This window comes from Lolium rigidum, chromosome 5, assembly GCF_022539505.1.
Source record: "Lolium rigidum isolate FL_2022 chromosome 5, APGP_CSIRO_Lrig_0.1, whole genome shotgun sequence".
In the NCBI taxonomy this organism is placed as follows: domain Eukaryota; kingdom Viridiplantae; phylum Streptophyta; class Magnoliopsida; order Poales; family Poaceae; genus Lolium; species Lolium rigidum.
The window spans coordinates 53,316,994-53,336,462 of record NC_061512.1 but is presented as its reverse complement, the minus strand read 5'-3'; the positions used below and the strand labels follow the sequence as shown (position 1 = coordinate 53,336,462).

The window sequence follows — 19,469 nt, the reverse complement described above, 5'->3', positions numbered from 1 at the left end:
ATGAAGGAGTAAGAGAGCCATAGAGAACCTCTGGAGCAGAATTAAAACAAGAGTTCTGAATATCATAATGCAAAGTAGGCCTAGAAGACCCACTCGTAGCAGCAAATTTGGAAGTAAAATGTCCAACCTGTATTTGAAGGTTGCATTTAATGAATTATGCATACATAAACTTTTGTATTCCTTAAGAGAGAGCACAGTGTATATGGAATATGCAGGGAGAACTCATGATGTGAGGAATTTATATCCAATACAGGCAGATGAAGTAAGGAAAATATGTTCCATAAAGACTCACCTCACAAGCTGGTTTATGTCACTATTTCTGATCTCCATCAGCAGAATAATTCAGAACCCGGCCACATGACGCTTCATAAACATTGGAGGATATTTTGATCAAAATATTATTTGTGAGACCCCTGTATACCAAAATATATTAAGCCTTTAAAGAAGCACCTAACAAAAAATCCAAACTGAAAGTAAATCAGAAAACCCCACAAGCTATCATCCCTCTAAACTTTCTGAAGTGGAACAACTGGATAACGAAATTACTGACGATGAGATTATAAAGAAACAAAGCAAGATACAGAAAGAGAGTATCAGATTTTAGTCAATATATACGGAAAGCTAGCTGAATAGTGGAAGATACTGAGACCTGCAAAAGGGATATCTGGTAACATAAGAACGACCATCCTAAATGGTGGAGGATTGGACAGGTACAAGATTATGTTTTTATAAGAGGTGTTATATAATTCAGAGAGATACCGGAAACTGAGATTCGGAAACATTATTTCCTCCACGTGAACAAATATACCAAAATGACGGCATTATAATTCCATGAAATAATATTATACCCGGTCAAAGCACAATCTGGGTGGGAGGATGACATCAACGCGAATGCACGTAACCAAGAAGGAAATTCATTCTAAACCCGATTCATTAGCTTGGTAAATTTTCACACAAAACATTATGTTGAATCTTCACATCCAGTAATATCTTATTTACCCGTATTACATGAGCCTGCATCGATGTGGAAAAGGCAACAACCACTGCCTTGTTTGTGACCTGCAAACAATAGCAGAACCATACTATCACATATGGCATCAATTGTAGTTACCCTTAACTTGATAAGGACATTTTTATTCAGGCCTGCTTAATCTGTTTAATGTCCATGCTCTCACCTCTGACTCCATTATTCGACTCCATTAGTGACAGTTATCAGCAACCAAAGTAGCCATTTTCTGCTTATTATCAGCACTTTCAGCCAGTAATCTTTGTTAACTGTAAGCCTGATCTGCAGATTTCTTGTGCAATATAAATAATGGGGGTGCATATGACAGCTTCAATATTACATGGAACCCAATTTACCTTCTATGTAATGTCAACTGATGAAAAAAAGGAGAAATATCAATTCAGTGAAGATAAAAATTGAAAAAGACCCACAGGCAGATTCTTGATCGGCTAAATTGTTCTCCAATCCTGCAAATGAAAGACAAAAGAAATGGTGAAATTGGTAACTGCTTTAAACCACAAATGTATAACAACAGAACCAGCAAGGCCTAATAAAAATATTTACATTGCCAAACGAAGGATGTCTTTCACATGGGCTAGTTATGCAAGAATTGCATAGAATTAGGGTAAATACAATATCATGAGCAACGAGGCTGCCATAGTGGGGTTCTTCAGTGAGACTGCCAGCAGGTGATCTGCGCTTTCAGGGAATGGCCATTTGACGGAAGAGGCAGCGGAGCCGCAGAGGACGTGACGTGTAGCTAGGGTTTGCGGACCGAGGTGAAACCGTCACGACCGGCACCCCAACGTGAGTGAGCTCCATTGGGCGGCGAGGCGACTACTGTACATGGGACGGGAATGCTCAAATTTTCCGGGCTGAGTGAGTTACCAACAGAGGAGGAGCATGCAACGACTAGGGTGCTCGCAAGGTCATGGACAAGGGGAATGGAGGCGTCGCCGCCAGGGAGCGAATACATACTTTTTTTTGAGGGTAGGGAGCGAATACATACTCCCTCCGTCCTGAATGGCAATGGGTACCCATGACCCGCGTACCCGCCGGGTAAAAACCAATAGAAGTACGGGTATAAGATAAAATATTACCCATAAGTTTGTAAATGGGAAAAAATTATACCCATCGGGTAGAGTGGGTACGGGTATGGGATCATAGAACCCATACCCGCGTACCCATGTACCCATCTAAAATTAACAAGTGGGTCATTATAATATTCTAAACTACTTAATTTTTCTCTAATCATGCCTTCATGTTGTTAGGCTGAACCTCACGATTTCCGGTCTCGCAATCGTTGGTAGGTTAGTGAGGATTAGACCCCTATTTATGATCGCTTCACCTCCTATCATATTTTTTTGATCAATTTGATGTGTTGTAAGCGCGAGTATTTTTACCCGCGGGTAACCATTTACCCTATCGGGTGACGGGTATGGGAAAAACTTGTACCCGTTGACGGGTATGGGTACGGGTGATGGGTAAGATTAAAGGTGACGGGTACGGGTATGGGATGGCTCTACCCGTACCCATACCCTGCGGGTGCCATCCCTACTCCGTCCCGTAAAAAGTTGTGTGCTGGCATTTTTATGAAAACCCCCTCGCGCTTTTTCACCTGATAACTTCTGTCCGTGACCACCGATCCCCAATCCCCATTCCGCCTCGTCGCCGGTGCCAGCCGATTCCGCCGTGCTCCCGACGCCGCCCGACCAGCGCTACGGAAACCCTTCTTCCTCCTTTGTCGATCCCATGGCGTGGAAGCTTTATCCGGCAGCTCGACCACAAACCCTAGCCCATGCTCTGGCAAGGACCGATTTTTGGATCCAAAATCGATTCTTGTGGTCAGCGGCGAGGCGATGAGAACCCGTCTTCCTTCCGCTGCTGCCCGGTCGCCGCGACGGTCTGCCCACGCTGCGCCAGTGCCAAGCTGCGCCGCCGCCGCAACGGTCTGCCCACGCTGTGCCGCCGCCGCGAATCATATGATCTGGTTTCCCAAGCTGCGCCGCCGCGCGCTGCTGCAGGGCCACAGGGCCGGGGTTCTAGGGTCGCCGAGTGCCTACCTTCCTCGCTGCTCGCCTCCGCTCCAGCCTCGCTACCTCGGCATCCGCCTCCGCCCCAGAGGTATCACTACTGTCCTGTCTTTTTCTCGTCCCCTAGTCACTAATCTGCAATTTGCTTCCCATTCGTATGCTTGATGCGATGGTGTGTTCCTGATTGTAAAGGGTGTTGTATCGGCTTTTGTGAACATGGGGGCATGTGAACCCACTTTTTGAAAAGTTTCGTTTGTGATGTCAAAACATGTTTCAAAAATCGAAACACAAAATGATTTCCCAGATGATCTCAAATATGTGCCCTGGGCATGAGTTTCGTGACGAAAAAACATTTTATTTTGTCTCGGCAAAAAAGTGAAATTTTGCAGGGCTATATAGCAGTATATATGTGACGTATTTTGTCTTTTTTTTATTCTGAAATGAAAAAGTGGTTTCTCCGCGAAAACTTTCTACGCACACATGAAACATGCGTACGTACCCGGATATTTTTATTTCAGAATTTTTTCACATTTCGAAAATGCATTTCCAACTAGGGTTCACGTGCATCCAGGTTCAAACCGGACTTTTCCTTCTAAAGGGAGGCTAACTTCTTACGAGCGGAGCGAGGCCTGTCGCGGGAGGCTTGGGCCGAAGCGTAGCGGAGTCAGAAGTTAGCCCATACGGCGTGCCCTGCAGGGACGCCTGCGAAGGGCGGTGCGGGAGGCGGCAGCCCGCCGCGGTACGGTACGGATCATTGGCACCGCCTATATATACATCTTGTAAGCCGCCGACTAGGGTTTATCAGATTATAAGATAACCCACGGTGTTTGTAAATACTCCCCGATATAGTGAAGTTTTGCTGGCTGGCGCCTGTGGTTTTTCTCTTTCTGTGTTGGAAGTTTCTCCGCTACGTTTACCTTTATCGTTCTTCGTTATTTGCTTGTCGTTTTTATAACAAACGACAGTGTACACGCATTTGATTCTACTGTGCAGTTTTGACTTTTGAGAGTTCCGTCACTGAACTTTAGAAGCTGGAGTATATTGTTTGTCATATGATTCAGAACAGTTTGGGTTCCTCAAGGCACATATCTTATGGTTTGCCTTGTATCACCTTGTTACTACTGATTAAGCTTGCGCTAGCTGATGGTCTACTATTCTGATTCATTCCCACTTGATGTCCTGATAGATATTGATCTATGGAAAATTCGATGTTTATTTTCTAAGCAATTGCGTCTACAGGTCAGCAGATCCGGAGAACACGGTTCTTGCCAAAAAAAAAAAAAAGAGAGAGAGAGAGAGCTTCAGAAGCTCTGTGAGTACAACCTTTGACGTAAATATTGGGATGGGCTGAGACGAAGCAGTAAAACGCTACTTTATTACAAAGACTCGGCCTAAAAACACACAAAAATGACGAAAAAATGAGTTGCAATAGGGTTCTAACAGTGAAATAACTAAACGGCCATTCAACATTACAAAGCAAATATCACAATATGCAAAAAAAGAGTTTCAACATAAGCCAGGAGCACAAACATATTTAATATGTCATATGGCAGCTTGAACCGCACACATCTGAACCCTACATGTGCCGGCCCAGATAGAATCAGGTTGTGGAGTTTGTTGCAGTAATTGCGTGATCTACAGAGACATTTCTGCAAGAAAACAAAGTTGTGTTCAGCCTGGCATCATGTCCATACTCTGTTGCTCACACATGAATAATTCTGCTGGAACAATGGATCATATAAAAGTTAGTAACCTTGAAAACATTCAGTTACATTTGTACAGTGTTTGCCTTTATCATATACAGTCTCGTAACATGGCAGATAATAAATAAATGCCAAAAGCAAATGAAACTGCTATTTCAGTGATGGGTGGTGGTGTTCAAAGGATGATATTATCAACACAAGATGTAAGTGATAGCAAAAGAGCGCTGTTTTGTTCTACGGAACAGAAACACAACAAAATTAATCAGTACTACCTCTGTTCCCTATAAAATGGAACAGAGGGAGTAGTAAGTTTAGTTCATTCTCATGCCAACTACAAGGCCAAAACAAAACCGATTCCAATAGCATGCCACCTATAAACCAACATAAGGTAGGCACAGCTCAAAGGTATTGGAAACAATAAAAACAGACTTCTACTGCCCATTAATGGAAAAGCTGACAAAGTTATATCTCACAATTTTGGGACTTTGACTTCCGTCCCTTGTTCCCTTCGACTCGGAAACATGGCTACTATGGTTTCAACATTACTGGACAAAACCAATAATGGAAACACTGAACAAACAAGACCAGTTTATTTATGTTGGCACGAGATCAACTTCTTTTGTTGGCGATCATAAATTCATAATCTCTTGTTTTTTGGCTACATATGATCCCAAGCTTCAGGTTGATAATCAATTCAAGTGAGAATTAGGCTCACAGATTTGAAAGCATGAGCTATGGTATCTAACTCATTGTGAAAATTATAAAAAAGGTTATCCAACTGAAAGCTGAATTATTTCAGCATTGTTACTAGACCAAAAAATATATAAACACTGAATGAACAAGAATAGAGCTAACTTAATGTGTCAGCACACGTTTTACTTCTATTGCTGACAATCATGTTCTCCTGTTTATGGCAACACATGGTACCATCAGTGCCTACGTTAGAGGCAAATACTGAACTTTCAAGATAATCAAGTCAGGTGAGCCTTACTTTGTATTAACATGCATATGAGAGAGGCCCATAGAGTAGGAAAGCAGGAGCATATGGGTTATCTAAATCATAGCTACATGAGTAAATCTAAAACCTAGCTAGTTCAGAAATTAATCAAATCCATACAACAGACACCTTAAAAAACAAAACAAGGGGACATGCAAATCACCTATTCAAACACATCAGAGATCTTGTGTGTTCACATTTTCAGATTCATCATCTTGTTCGTCATCAGGTGCGTCAACTTCAGTGTCTATAAGGGAAAGAAATCCATAAAAGTTCAATGAGAAGCTTGATCAACAAGAAAGAAAATTAAATGTGCAAACACAAACAGTTTAAGTATTCTTTCAATGAAAGGTAAAGTAGATGATATTATCTATTGTTATTGGATATAATATATGTGATGAAAGAGCATTATATCTGCAGAGGATGCTTAGCTTAGCACGGTAAAGTTATCTAAAAATAGGTAAAAGCGCTAGGTCTTTGTCACAACCTTCTTTAACTCGTGAACCTTAGCGACTGCCTCAGCCATGAATATTTTGTTAATGCGTGCCCTGGCTACATAAGGGGCCTTGTCCTGCAAACACAGACCCATCCATGTATAAGTATCAGCAACAAATCAGCACCGCAAAAGTTGCAGAAGATTAGAAGCTGCCTTACCGAATCGTTAAAGAATTTCCAGTTTTCAGCAGCTACCTTACGAATCTGAAAATTTTACAAGAAACAAACAAATTATCAATTTATCCACGAAACAATGGAAACGAATCATTATGCCTGCAGATAGAGGCAAGGAGGGCAGGAGGCATTGAGGGATTGAACTGACAGCATCTACGGACGGCTTGTCATAGACGCCTTTGAAGTTCTGCATCCAAAATTGGTCCCTAACCAACCAAATGGTCAAATAAATCAGCGCCCGTCCAGAAAAGCAAAAAAAAAAAAAAAAAAACAGCAATCTGAAAAACGTGGAGGATCTCATCTTACTGGTAGATGAACAGGGCGAGCGATTCATCCTCTGACTTTTCCTCTGCAATGTTCATCACGCCCAGCAAGCGTGAAACATCGGAAAAGTCATGGGTCTTGGGCTTCTCCGCTCCATTGCTCTTCACCGCCAACCTGGGTGGAACATCGAAAATGTCATGGGTCGACGCACCAAAATTAACATCTATATGTTGCATCACACGAACAAATCGATTTTCCTGTGGCAAATAATCAAATTGCGAAAAAAAAGTGTGGCAAATTGTCAAATCCCCCGTTGAACTCTTACTTGCCCTTGGCCTTCTTCCCCTTCCTCGATTGGATTGCATCGCTCATCGCTGCCACCCTGCGTAGGAATCAAAGGTTTATGGATCGCTCGACGCACACAAAACTAGCAATGTCTCTTGCATCGCAGAAACAAGATTCGGTTTGGATTCTTACCTGCTGTCGGCCTCGTCCGTGGCGGCGGCTCCCATGGATGCGATCTGCTTGCAAGGCTTCATGTCTGAACAACAGGTGAGATCGGCGCGAGGCGAACCCAGTAATCGAGCGCCCGAATTGAGAACGGTAGACGAGAGGCTGGCGACCCGCAGCTCAGCTAGGGTTTGGGAGATTGGGGAATTGAGGAAATTGCCTCTTTGCCCTTATGTCAGGTACTGGGCCAAATGAAGCCAAGCCCTGGTTCGTTTTGACCTTTAGAGGATATATTACAATCTCTACCTTTTGCGGGTAGGTTTTATTACAATCTTCATAAAAGAGGAAACCCGAGTTTGATACTTTTATTTTGGCAAACACCGACTTTGATAATAAGTCGAGTCCTCCGAGATCTCTCTTACGACCTAGCCAGGGCCGGTCCTGACTTTTCAAGGCCCAGGGTAAAACGAAATATGGGCCCTGTAAGGGCATAACTATGGTAGAATGGAAAATTTTCACTGCATAGATACATAGCAAAAAAAAAAAAACTTCCCTAATAAATAGATACATAGCAAAAATATTTCATTCAACTTAACGACCCCGCTATCGCCCCCACCCAAAAAAAACTTAACCATCCCATTGAACATAAGATAAAGAAATTTCCATTACCAAATATGTTAATCATGATAAACCCGATACACATAGATGCACGATACAAATTTTAGCAAAAACTATGTCTTGGCTCCAAATAAAGTAGGATTTCTGGCTACGGCAAAAAAATGAAGAAGAAATTTCATTACCAAATATGTTAATCATGATAAACCGGATACACATGGATGCACAATACAAATTTTAGCAAAAAACGATGTCTTGGTAGGACTTGTGCCTACAGTACTCTTTGTTTAACCGGTAAAAACAAATCTTATTAAGCAGCAAGGGTTATCGATGCCTCTAGTTCGATCTCCTGACGAGCGACAGCAGGACCCGAACTGAGACACTAGTTCTATGCTTTGATCTTGCAAAATTTTCAAGGCAGTGACTACCTTAACCTGCCCGCAATCTACTTCTACAAGACTGCAAACACCACCTTAGCATGCCAAGGCTTTAATCTCTAGATAATATGCAAGTACAAGGATCTATCTTGATCCTTAGCAAGAACAGCTGAGACCAATTCAGTGACTACAGTCTATATCAATAATGATGGAAAGCTGACATCGGACAGTGTCCATGTAAAAGGCCCTCTAGGCAAGCTTTCAACTCAACTAGATTTAAATGTGCGCCTTGGCGCACGATCCCGTGAAATTCGAACTGATCTATGGGAATATAGATTTAGAAAACAAAGTTAATAAGATGAACACACGAAATCAGAACATAACAATATTTTTTATGCACAATCAGAAAAAAAGCAAAATATAATACACCAAAAGCTAAGCTCGCTGCAGTTCGGTCTTTAGAGGCCACACCGCACATAAAATCTAAACCTAATTCTAATTCAATGGTTATGTTATGTTGATTTTTTTTTTGAAGTGATATGAGTAGATAATATTATAGGATATAAACGTGTTATTGCACGTACTTTTCATGTGGAGATTTGAACTGTTTTTACTCCTTGAGCCAATCCAAATGGTCTTTTGTCATTGTGGGCTTGGAGAGTGAGAGAATAGAAATACAGTTTAGCTGGCATGCGAGCGAGCATTTTCGGTGGAGATCGGGTACGGCCACGCTGACAGTCGATGGAGCGGTGTACCGCCGATGGTGGTGGCGGAGATGGAACACATGCGTGACGGCTGTCCTTCCGCTGGTGGTGGCGGAGATTGGGTGTTGTCACATCAGCGGTCCATCTAACACTGCCGGTGGAGATATATATTAACGCCACCTTGGTGCACGATCCCGTGTAATCCTCACTGATTTACAGTTTGTGTAGCAATGATAAATTTCAGGTAGTTGAATGATATACATTGCTTAGGTTTCACAAAACTAAGTTAATAGGATGAAATTAGGATAAAACACATGGAATCATAAAGGAAGCAGCACATTCTTATAAACAATCATGGAAATAGAGAAATATATATTACAATAACCAACACTCCAGTTTTATCAGGAGCATTAGAAGTAAGGAAGGAGAAGCAAAAGCAACATATACATAAGCTTGTTGCATCATTCATGGTTTGAGGGTAACTTATTGTTTGCAAAAAATAGCTCATTTTTCAATCTGATCAGTAAGCGTAAGCATAGCCCTGTTAATCTATATTATAAACATGTATTTCATATTTTCCTTCTTTTATCAACTTTTTTATTTGGAGCCACTTAGATAGGTTTCATGGCCCGACGATGAAATCGTGTGTGTTACAGAAAGATCCACACACGTGTTCACTCAAAATTGGCGATGTACAAACATATATCATATTTAGTTTAATACTCCCCCGTTCCATAAATATTTCGTTACTTTGTCTAATTTAAATATATCTAGGTACTTAAATTTAGATAAATGTTTTTATGGAACGATGGAAGTATGTTTTTTTCTTCTATTTTTGCTTTCAAAGATGATTACGTTACCACTTTTGTATGCAAGTTTATTTTCTTGAAAGGATCACGTTGTGTTCCATTACAAAGACATGCTGAGTGTTGACTAAGTCGCAATTAGAGCGTGTCTGTTGCATCGGTACTAACCAAACAGTTTGCAAACATGCTGAATCGAACATGAGTAAATGAGCTTACAAAAGAAAAAGGACAAGCCACGCTCTGTAGCTCTCTCTCTCCAGTCTCCTCCCCACCGCTCCCTATTGAGTGGTCGGCAGCTCACTCCCCACCGCTGCTCTCTCCCAACCACGTGAGGCCGCCCTTTCCCTTCGTCTCCATCGTCGGCAGGAGACTCACACGCCCCTGCTCTTCTCCGCTCTCCATCCACGCTGCGCTGGCGCTGCTCGGCGCGGGAGCCAAGGGCGACACGCTCGACCAGATCGTCGCCTTCCTCGGCCCCGCTGGCGGCCGCGCCCACGCGGCGCTCGCATTGCACGTCGCGCTGCCCGTCCTCTCCGACACCGCCGGCGACGACGGGGAGCCCACGGTGCGGTTCGCCAACGGCGTGTGGGTCGACGACGCGATGCGCCTCAAGGCCGGCTACACCGCCGTCGTCTCCGAGCACTACCGCTCCCAGACGCGCCCGGCGTCCTTCAAAGCAATGGTGAGTCCCAGTCCGCCCCTGTCGATCGTTGCAGCTTTTTCCCAGGAATTCGCCCCAATGCTCGACTCCAATCTCTCACAATTAATCTGCTTCATGCCCGAGGAAGCGAGAGCCGAGATCAACCAGCGGTTCGAGAGCGTGACGGCAGGATCACGGAGCTCGTGCCCCAAGGCACCATCAACAGCTACATGGTGGCTATCCTCGGGAATGCGATCTACTTCAAGGGCGCCTGGCGCAGCAAGTTCGACCTTCTACATGCACGCCTTCGGCCACCACGTCCTCGCGCCCTTCATGTCGAGCGGCAAGCGGCAGCCTGCCGTTCCGGCTACAAGGTGCTCAGGCTCCCGCACACGCTCGGTAGACGCAACGGCAAGAGCCGACGGTGATTCTCCTTGTACATCTACCTCCCGAACGAGTGCCATGGCCTGCAGGCCCTACTGCAGATGCTAGGGTCCCGCCCGGAGCTGCTCGACGACTCCTCGAGCCTGATGACCCAGGTCCCCGTGGGCGCCTTCAAGGTGCCCGTGGTTCGCCTCGTTGAATCTGGTCGCTGAAGTGCCCATGTGGGCGCCGAGCTCCGGCATGCTCGCGGGTGACCTAGCGCCAGCGCCGACATCGGCGGACGCGGAGGCCCGGGACTCATCTCCACCAGCATCAGCGGCCGCATGCATCCCACATCGAGGGCTCCACGAGTCGGCCTCCTCTTCCCGTGGGACACGCCGATAAATCGGAATAAGAGCCGAGGGACGCCGGCGAGGACGCCCGCTTGGCATATTGGTCGTGTCGCAGGCCTCCCGGGGTGAATCGCCGACGGCCTCCCCACCTTATTGGGTAACTGAATTTATCTTCTGCATGAGTCTTAGAACTGAAATCTGGTTTATATTCGTAGCCCCCAACTCGAACATCAAATTTACTGGTTCCTCGGTGAGTAATTTGCTGCTTTATCTTTTGCAGGTTCCAGGAATATATTGGTCTTGTGATATTCCAAGTCTGTATTTTGGCATGTCTTCTTTAGTTTCACAAACTTGTATGATTCGCCTAAAATGGCATGAACGCATCATTCAAAATGGTAGTGATGAAATGCAGTGACAATTCAAACTTTCTCATAACGTTACTGGGTCTAATTCAGCAAATTAGAAACATGCATGTAATCATAGTATCTAAAAGGAAAACAAGTAGAAACACCATGTAATACAAGATCTTCCTTGGATTATTTGTTTTATGTGTGATATATGTTCTTGATAAGAAACTCAGGCCCTGAGTTTTAGTGGTAGGTTGGGGCTGTGTCCTTGCATACCCTTTTTCCTACACATAATTTACATTGGGGCTTATTTTTATGAAAAGCTTTCAAAATTTCAGATTAAGTTCTTTCTTCCTAAGAAAGCAAAGTGATTATGATACGCTTGATCGGAGTAAGGGTCGAATCAGAACAATGGAGCAGGTAAATGGTGTGATGGCTAGCTGCCAGGCTTTGAAGTTTCTTGTATGCTACATGACATTTGTCAATTATTTAAAATAAAAGTATACATGATTTTAATCCTAAATTAGTGTACTTTCCTTGAAGGTGTCACACCGAATACATATGATGCTAAACTTACTGGGCCTTGGTTGCGGCAGTGAAGGTGTCACACTGAATACATATGATGGCCAACCTGCTGGGTTTTGGCCGCAGCAAGTGTGCAACAAAGGTATAACCGAAATCCTAAACCAGTGTACTTTCCTTGAAGGTGTCACATTTCCATGGTCATGGGTTTCAAAAACATGTCAAACAGCAAGGCCTTATCAATACAATGTTTCAAAAGACATGTCAAATGAATAATTCAAATATTTGGAAGTATCATCAACAATCAATACATTTATTGATTTACATAAGAAGCAGAACTCACAAATTATGCAGTTTGGCAAGAAGTCCCTCGCCAAAGAAATTTTGCACACATGAAAGTAAAAAATAGCTAACAGAGGAATTGCATGGAGGAAGAAATAGAGCTAGTTCAAATTTACAATAAGAGTACAACAGTGAACACCACAACCTTCATAGTCCAGAGCATGCAAACGACACAAGAGTAACACCGATGGCCATATCGTAATACAAAAAAAAAATCCTACACATAATTGGATGAACTTAGTTTTTCTTGGGCTGCAGATCCAACAAACCTTTCTCTGACGGCTGCCTGATTCTGGGAACAATTATAATGAACTTAGTTCAAGCTAGTGCTGCGCGAGGTATACTCTATATATACATGTACACAAAAACTGGTTTTTGCAAGGAAGAAGACGGGTCACCTCTTATCCGATGAAGACATGTCAGATGGTTCCGGTGGTTACTTCACATCCTAGGCGAGGGATGGAATGGGCTGGCATGCGAGTTGAGTAAACCATGAAGAAAAAAAGCATATTGAGCACATATAACTATGAACAAACATGGATAATATGCAGACAATTACCTGGCCAGACCGATCTTGAATAGTTTTGCCACATTTTGTGACTTGCAAAAGAACATACTGCTACTATTTTAGTAGGTCTTCCATCCAATATAGCAGGTAAGTAATAGATGCGGCAAATGTTAAACTTCTCCGTATTGGCTACAATGGAATGTCAAACCAAATAAGTATATACATGTACTTATATATAAAATAACCAAAATATATTTGGGCTCAAAAACCAAGGTCAGTTAGAGAAGCCAAATAAAACACAACACAATGGCAAGAAAAGCATAGATTGCATATACTGACCTGAAATGAATAGCCACAACAACTGCATTTAAAGGTGCAAAAAATATTAGAAAGAACAGTTGTTACTTGCTGAAAATATTAGAAATAGTGTGTAATTTAGGAAGATGGAAATAATGCTGGATAAGCATTTGTAACATTTACTTGCTGAAAATATTAGAAGCTAAAAATAATTTGTATAGAGAGAAAAATATACAAGGCGAAGCAATGTATTGTTTTCATCAAAAGGGGAGTAAAAGTGATCTCAATGCATGAAATTGTAAGAGATCACTGACACGCGTACATCACGCGACCGTCGGGAACCCCAAGTGGAAGGTGTGATGCGTACAGCAGTAAGTTTCCCTCAGTTAGAAACCAAGGTTTATCGAACCAGTAGGAGTCAAGAAGCACGTTGAAGGTTGATGGCGGCGAGATGTAGTGCGGCGCAACACCAGGATTCCGGCGCCAACGTGGAACCTGCACAACACAACCAAAGTACTTTGCCCCAACGTAACAGTGAGGTTGTCAATCTCACCGGCTTGCTGTAACAAAGGATTAGATGTATAGTGTGGATGATGATTGTTTGCAGAAAACAGTAGAACAAGTATTGCAGTAGATTGTATTCGATGTAAAAGGATGGACCAGGGTCCACAGTTCACTAGAGGTGTCTCTCCCATAAGATAAATAGCATGTTGGGTAAACAAATTACAGTTGGGCAATTGACAAATAAAGAGGGCATGACCATGCACATACATGATATGATGAGTATAGTGAGATTTAATTGGGCATTACGACATAGTACATAGACCGCTATCCAGCATGCATCTATGCCTAAAAAGTCCACCTTCAAAGTTATCATCCGAACCCCTTCCAGCATTAAGTTGCAAACAACAGACAATTGCATTAAGTATGGTGCGTAATGTAATCAATAACTACATCCTCGGACATAGCATCAATGTTTTATCCCTAGTGGCAACAAGCACATCCACAACCTTAGAACTTTCTGTCACTGTCCCAGATTTAATGGAGGCATGAACCCACTATCGAGCATAAATACTCCCTCTTGGAGTTAAGAGTAAAAACTTGGCCAGAGCCTCTACTAATAACGGAGAGCATGCAAGATCATAAACAACACATAGGTATAAATTGATAATCAACATAACATAGTATTCTCTATCCATCGGATCCCAACAAACACAACATGTAGCATTACATATAGATGATCTTGATCATGTTAGGCAGCTCACAAGACCCGACAATGAAGCATAATTAGGAGAAGACGACCATCTAGCTACTGCTATGGACCCATAGTCCAGGGGTGAACTACTCACTCATCACTCCGGAGGCGACCATGGCGGTGAAGAGTCCTCCGGGAGATGATTCCCCTCTCCGGCAGGGTGCCGGAGGCGATCTCCTGAATCCCCCGACATGGGATTGGCGGCGGCGGCGTCTCTGGAAGGTTTTCCGTATCGTGGCTCTCGATACTGGGGCTATTGTCGACGAAGACTTAAGTAGGCGGAAGGGCAGGTCAGGAGGCGTCACGGAGGCCCCACACGCTAGGGCCGCGCGGGCCCCCCTTGGGCCGCGCCGCCCTAGTGTGGCGGCGCCCCGTGGCCCCACTTCGTCTCCTCTTCGGTCTCATGGAAGCTTCGTGGCAAAATAGGCCCCTGGGCGTTGATTTCATCCAATTCCGAGAATATTTCCTTACTAGGATTTCTGAAACCAAAAACAGCAAAAAACAAAGAATCGGCTCTTCGGCATCTCGTTAATAGGTTAGTGCCGGAAAATGCATAAATATGACATAAAGTATGCATAAAACATGTAGGTATCATCAATAATGTGGCATGGAACATAAGAAATTATCGATACGTCGGAGACGTATCAGCATCCCCAAGCTTAGTTCCTACTCGTCCCGAGTAGGTAAACGATAACAAAGATAATTTCTGGAGTGACATGCCATCATAACCTCGATCATACTATTGTAAGCATATGTAATGAATGCAGCGATCAAAGCAATGGTAATGACATGAGTAAACAAATGAATCATAAAGCAAAGATTTTTCATGAATAGTACTTTCAAGACAAGCATCAATAAGTCTTGCATAAGAGTTAACTCATAAAGCAATAAATCAAAGTAGAGGTATTGAAGCAACACAAAGGAAGATGAAGTTTCAGCGGTTGCTTTCAACTCATAACATGTATATCTCATGGATATTGTCAATGTAAAGTAATATAACAAGTGCAATATGCAAGTATGTAGGAATCAATGCACGGTTCACACAAGTGTTTGCTTCTTGAGGTGGAGAGAGATAGGTGAACCGACTCAACATAAAAGTAAAAGAAAGGCCCTTCGCAGAGGAAGCATCGATTGCTATATTTGTGCTAGAGCTTTGGTTTTGAAAACAAGAAACAATTTTGTCAACGGTAGTAATAAAGCATATGTATCATGTAAATTATATCTTACAAGTTGCAAGCCTCATGCATAGTATACTAATAGTGCCCGCACCTTGTCCTAATTAGCTTGGATTACCGAGATTATCATTGCAATACATATGTTTTAATCAAGTGTCACAAAGGGGTACCTCTATGCCGCATGTACAAAGGTCTAAGGAGAAAGCTCGCATTGGATTTCTCGCTTTTGATTATTCTCAACTTAGACATCCATACCGGGACAACATAGACAACAGATAATGGACTCCTCTTTAATGCATAAGCATTTAGCAACAATTAATGTTCTCATATGAGATTAAGGATATTTGTCCAAAACTGAAACTTCCACCATGGTTCATGGCTTTAGTTAGCGGCCCAATGTTCTTCTCTAACATTATGCATGCTCTAACCATTAAATAAGTGGTAAATCTCCCTTACTTCAGACAAGACGGACATGCATAGCAACTCACATGATATTCAACAAAGAGTAGTTGATGGCGTCCCCAGGAACATGGTTATCGCACAACAAGAAACTTAATAAGAGATAAAGTGCATAAGTACATATTCAATACCACAATAGTTTTTAGGCTATTTGTCCCATGAGCTATATATTGTAAAGGTAAATGATAGAAATTTTAAAGGTAGCACTCAAGCAATTTACTTTGGAATGGCGGAGAAATACCATGTAGTAGGTAGGTATGGTGGACACAAATGGCATAGTGGTTGGCTCAAGGATTTGGATGCATGAGAAGTATTCCCTCTCGATACAAGGTTTAGGCTAGCAAGGCTATTTGAGACAAACACAAGGATGAACCGGTGCAGCAAAACTCACATAAAAGACATATTGTAAACATTATAAGACTCTACACCGTCTTCCTTGTTGTTCAATCCTTACTAGAAATTATCTAGACTTTAGAGAGACCAATTATGCAAACCAAATTTTAGCAAGCTCTATGTATTTCTTCATTAATAGGTGCAAAGTATATGATGCAAGAGCTTAAACATGAGCACAACAATTTCCAAGTATCAAATTATCCAAGACATTTTACCAATTACTACATGTAGCATTTCCCGTTTCCAACCATATAACAATTTAACGAAGAAGATTCAACCTTCGCCATGAATACTATGAGTAAAGCCTAAGGACATATTTGTCCATATGCAACAGCGGAGCGTGTCTCTCTCCCACACAAAGAATGCTAGGATCCATTTTATTCAAACAAAACAAAAACAAAAACAAACCGACGCTCTAAGCAAAGTACATAAGATGTGATGGAATAAAAATGTAGTTTCACTAGAGGAACCTGATAATGTTGTCGATGAAGAAGGGGATGCCTTGGGCATCCCCAAGCTTAGACGCTTGAGTCTTCTTGAAATATGCAGGGGTGAACCACCGGGGCATCCCCAAGCTTAGAGCTTTCACTCTCCTTGATCATATTGTATCATCCTCCTCTCTTGATCCTTGAAAACTTCCTCCACACCAAACTCAAAACAACTCATTAGAGGGTTAGTGCACAATCAAAATTTACATGTTCAGAGGTGACATAATCATTCTGAAGACTTCTGGACATTGCACAAAGCTACTGAAAGTTAATGGAATCGAAAAATCCATCAAGCATATCAAAACAGGCAATGCGAAATAAAAGGCAGAATCTGTCAAAACAGAACAGTTCGTAAAGACGAATTTCTAAGAGGCACCAGACTTGCTCAAATGAAAATGCTCAAATTTAATGAAAGTTGCGTACATATCTGAGGATCACTCACGTAAATTGGCTAATTTTCTGAGTTACCTACAGAGAATTTTGCCCAAATTCGTGACAGCAAAGAAATCTGTTTCTCGCGCGAGAATCCAAATCTAGTATGAACCTTACTATCAACGACTTTACTTGGCACAACTATGCAACAAAACTAAGATAAGGAGAGGTTGCTACAGGGTAACAACTTCCAAGACTCAAATATAAAATAAAAGTACTGTAGTAAAAACATGGGTTGTCTCCCATAAGCGCTTTTCTTTAACGCCTTTCAGCTAGGCGCAGAAAGTGTATATCAAGTGTTATCAAGAGGTGGTGTATCAACATTACCTTGGGCTTTACCCTTACCTTTCTTGTTCTTTTTCTTACTCTTTGATTTAGGGAATACATGTCTTCCCCCGGTGTAGAGGTGAATTTTAGGGTGCCTTCTCCCATATCTATGACTGCTCCCAATAGTTTCAGCAGGGATCTGATACGTCTCCAACGTATCGATAATTTCTTATGTTCCATGCCACATTATTGATGTTATCTACATGTTTTATGCACACTTTATGTCATATTCGTGCATTTTCTGGAACTAACCTATTAACAAGATGCCGAAGTACCGCTTGTTGTTTTCTCGCTGTTTTTGGTTTCGTAAATCCTAGTAACGAAATATTCTCGAATTGGACGAAATCAACGCCCAGTGGTCCTATTTTACCACGAAGCTTCCGGAAGTCCGAAGAGGAGACGAAGAGGGGCCACGAGGGGGCCACACCCTAGGGCGGCGCGGCCCCCTTGGCCGCGCGGCCCCGTGGTGTGGGGCCCTCGTGCCGCCTCTTGACCTCGCCCTTCCGCCTACAAATAGCCTCCATGACGAAACCCCCGCACCGAGAGCCACGATACGGAAAACCTTACCGAGACGCCGCCGCCGCCGATCCCATCTCGGGGATCCAGGAGATCGCCTCCGGCACCCCGCCGTAGAGGGGATTCATCTCCCGGAGGACTCTACACCGCCATGGTCGCCTCCGGAGTGATGTGTGAGTAGTCTACCCCTGGACTATGGGTCCATAGCAGTAGCTAGATGGTTGTCTTCTCCCCATTGTGCTTCATTGTCGGATCTTGTGAGCTGCCTAACATGATCAAGATCATCTATCTGTAATTCTATATGTTGCGTTTGTTGGGATCCGATGAATAGAGAATACTTGTTATGTTGATTATCAAAGTTATATCTATGTGTTGTTTATGATCTTGCATGCTCTCCGTTACTAGTAGATGCTCTCGGCCAAGTAGATGCTTGTAACTCTAAGAGGGAGTATTTATGCTCGATAGTGGGTTCATGCCCGCATTGACACCGGGACAAAGTGACGTAAAGTTCTAAGGTTGTGTTGTGTTGTTGCCACTAGGGATAAAACATTGATGCTATGTCTAAGGATGTAGTTGTTGATTACATTACGCACCATACTTAATGCAATTGTCCGTTGCTTTGCAACTTAATACCGGAGGGGTTCGGATGATAACCTCGAAGGTGGACTTTTTAGGCATAGATGCAGCTTGGATGGCGGTCTATGTACTTTGTCGTAATGCCCAATTAAATCTCACTATACTCATCATGATATGTATGTGCATGGTCATGCCCTCTCTATTTGTCAATTGCCCAACCGTAATTTGTTCACCCAACATGCTATTTATCTTATGGGAGAGACACCTCTAGTGAACTCGTGGACCCCGGTCCAATTCTCTTTATCGAAATACAATCTACCGCAATACTTGTTCTACTGTTTTCTGCAAACAATCATCTTCCACACAATACGGTTAATCCTTTGTTACAGCAAGCCGGTGAGATTGACAACCTCACTGTTTCGTTGGGGCAAAGTACTTTGGTTGTGTTGTGCAGGTTCCACGTTGGCGCCGGAATCTCTAGTGTTGCGCCGCACTACATCCCGCCGCCATCAACCTTCAACATGCTTCTTGGCTCCTACTGGTTCGATAACCTTGGTTTCATACTGAGGGAAACTTGCCGCTGTATGCATCACACCTTCCTCTTGGGGTTCCCAACGGACGCGTGCTGAACGCGTATCAAGCAGACTTTTTCGGCGCCGTTGTCGGGAGATCAAGACACGCTGCAAGGGAGTCTCCACTTCCCAATCTCTTTACTTTGTTTTTGTCTTGCTTAGTTTTATTTACTACTTTGTTTGCTGCACTAAATCAAAATACAAAAAAATTAGTTGCTAGTTTTACTTTATTTGCTATCTTGTTTGCTATATCGAAAACACAAAAAAATTAGTTTACTTG

General features: G+C 42.9%; 1 protein-coding gene and 1 pseudogene across 3 annotated transcripts; one reads left to right on the top strand and one right to left on the bottom strand.

The window, feature by feature from the left end:
- Positions 1 to 4,394: 4,394 nt before the first annotated feature.
- Positions 4,395 to 7,391, bottom strand: LOC124654248 (DNA-binding protein MNB1B-like). 3 transcript variants are annotated; one of them, XM_047193267.1, is made up of 8 exons: positions 7,150 to 7,391; positions 6,998 to 7,054; positions 6,715 to 6,846; positions 6,557 to 6,614; positions 6,394 to 6,438; positions 6,227 to 6,310; positions 5,903 to 5,986; positions 4,395 to 4,760 (listed from the first exon to the last, which is right to left on the bottom strand). In XM_047193267.1, exons 1-7 carry the CDS (start codon positions 7,209 to 7,211, stop codon positions 5,933 to 5,935), a joined length of 492 nt encoding a protein of 163 aa, XP_047049223.1. In that variant the 5' UTR covers positions 7,212 to 7,391; the 3' UTR covers positions 4,395 to 4,760; positions 5,903 to 5,932. The 3 variants fall into 3 exon arrangements, with proteins under 3 accessions (XP_047049223.1, XP_047049222.1, XP_047049221.1); XM_047193266.1 differs by having other exon boundaries at positions 4,395 to 4,757; XM_047193265.1 differs by having other exon boundaries at positions 4,395 to 4,688.
- Positions 7,392 to 9,626: 2,235 nt separating this feature from the next.
- Positions 9,627 to 10,860, top strand: LOC124655974 (annotated as a pseudogene).
- The last annotated feature ends 8,609 nt before the right edge of the window (positions 10,861 to 19,469 follow it).

What these genes read in the sequence shown, in the direction of transcription:
- LOC124654248 (XM_047193267.1), bottom strand. Translation starts at nt 7,211, where the DNA reads ATGAAGCCTTGCAAGCAGATCGCATCCATGGGAGCCGCCGCCACGGAC. An exon ending in ACAAGCCGTCCGTAGATGCT is followed by an intron (nt 6,439 to 6,556) that starts GTCAGTTCAATC and finishes TAAAATTTTCAG; the next exon opens with ATTCGTAAGGTAGCTGCTGA. An exon ending in GGAAATTCTTTAACGATTCG is followed by an intron (nt 6,311 to 6,393) that starts GTAAGGCAGCTT and finishes CTGTGTTTGCAG; the next exon opens with GACAAGGCCCCTTATGTAGC.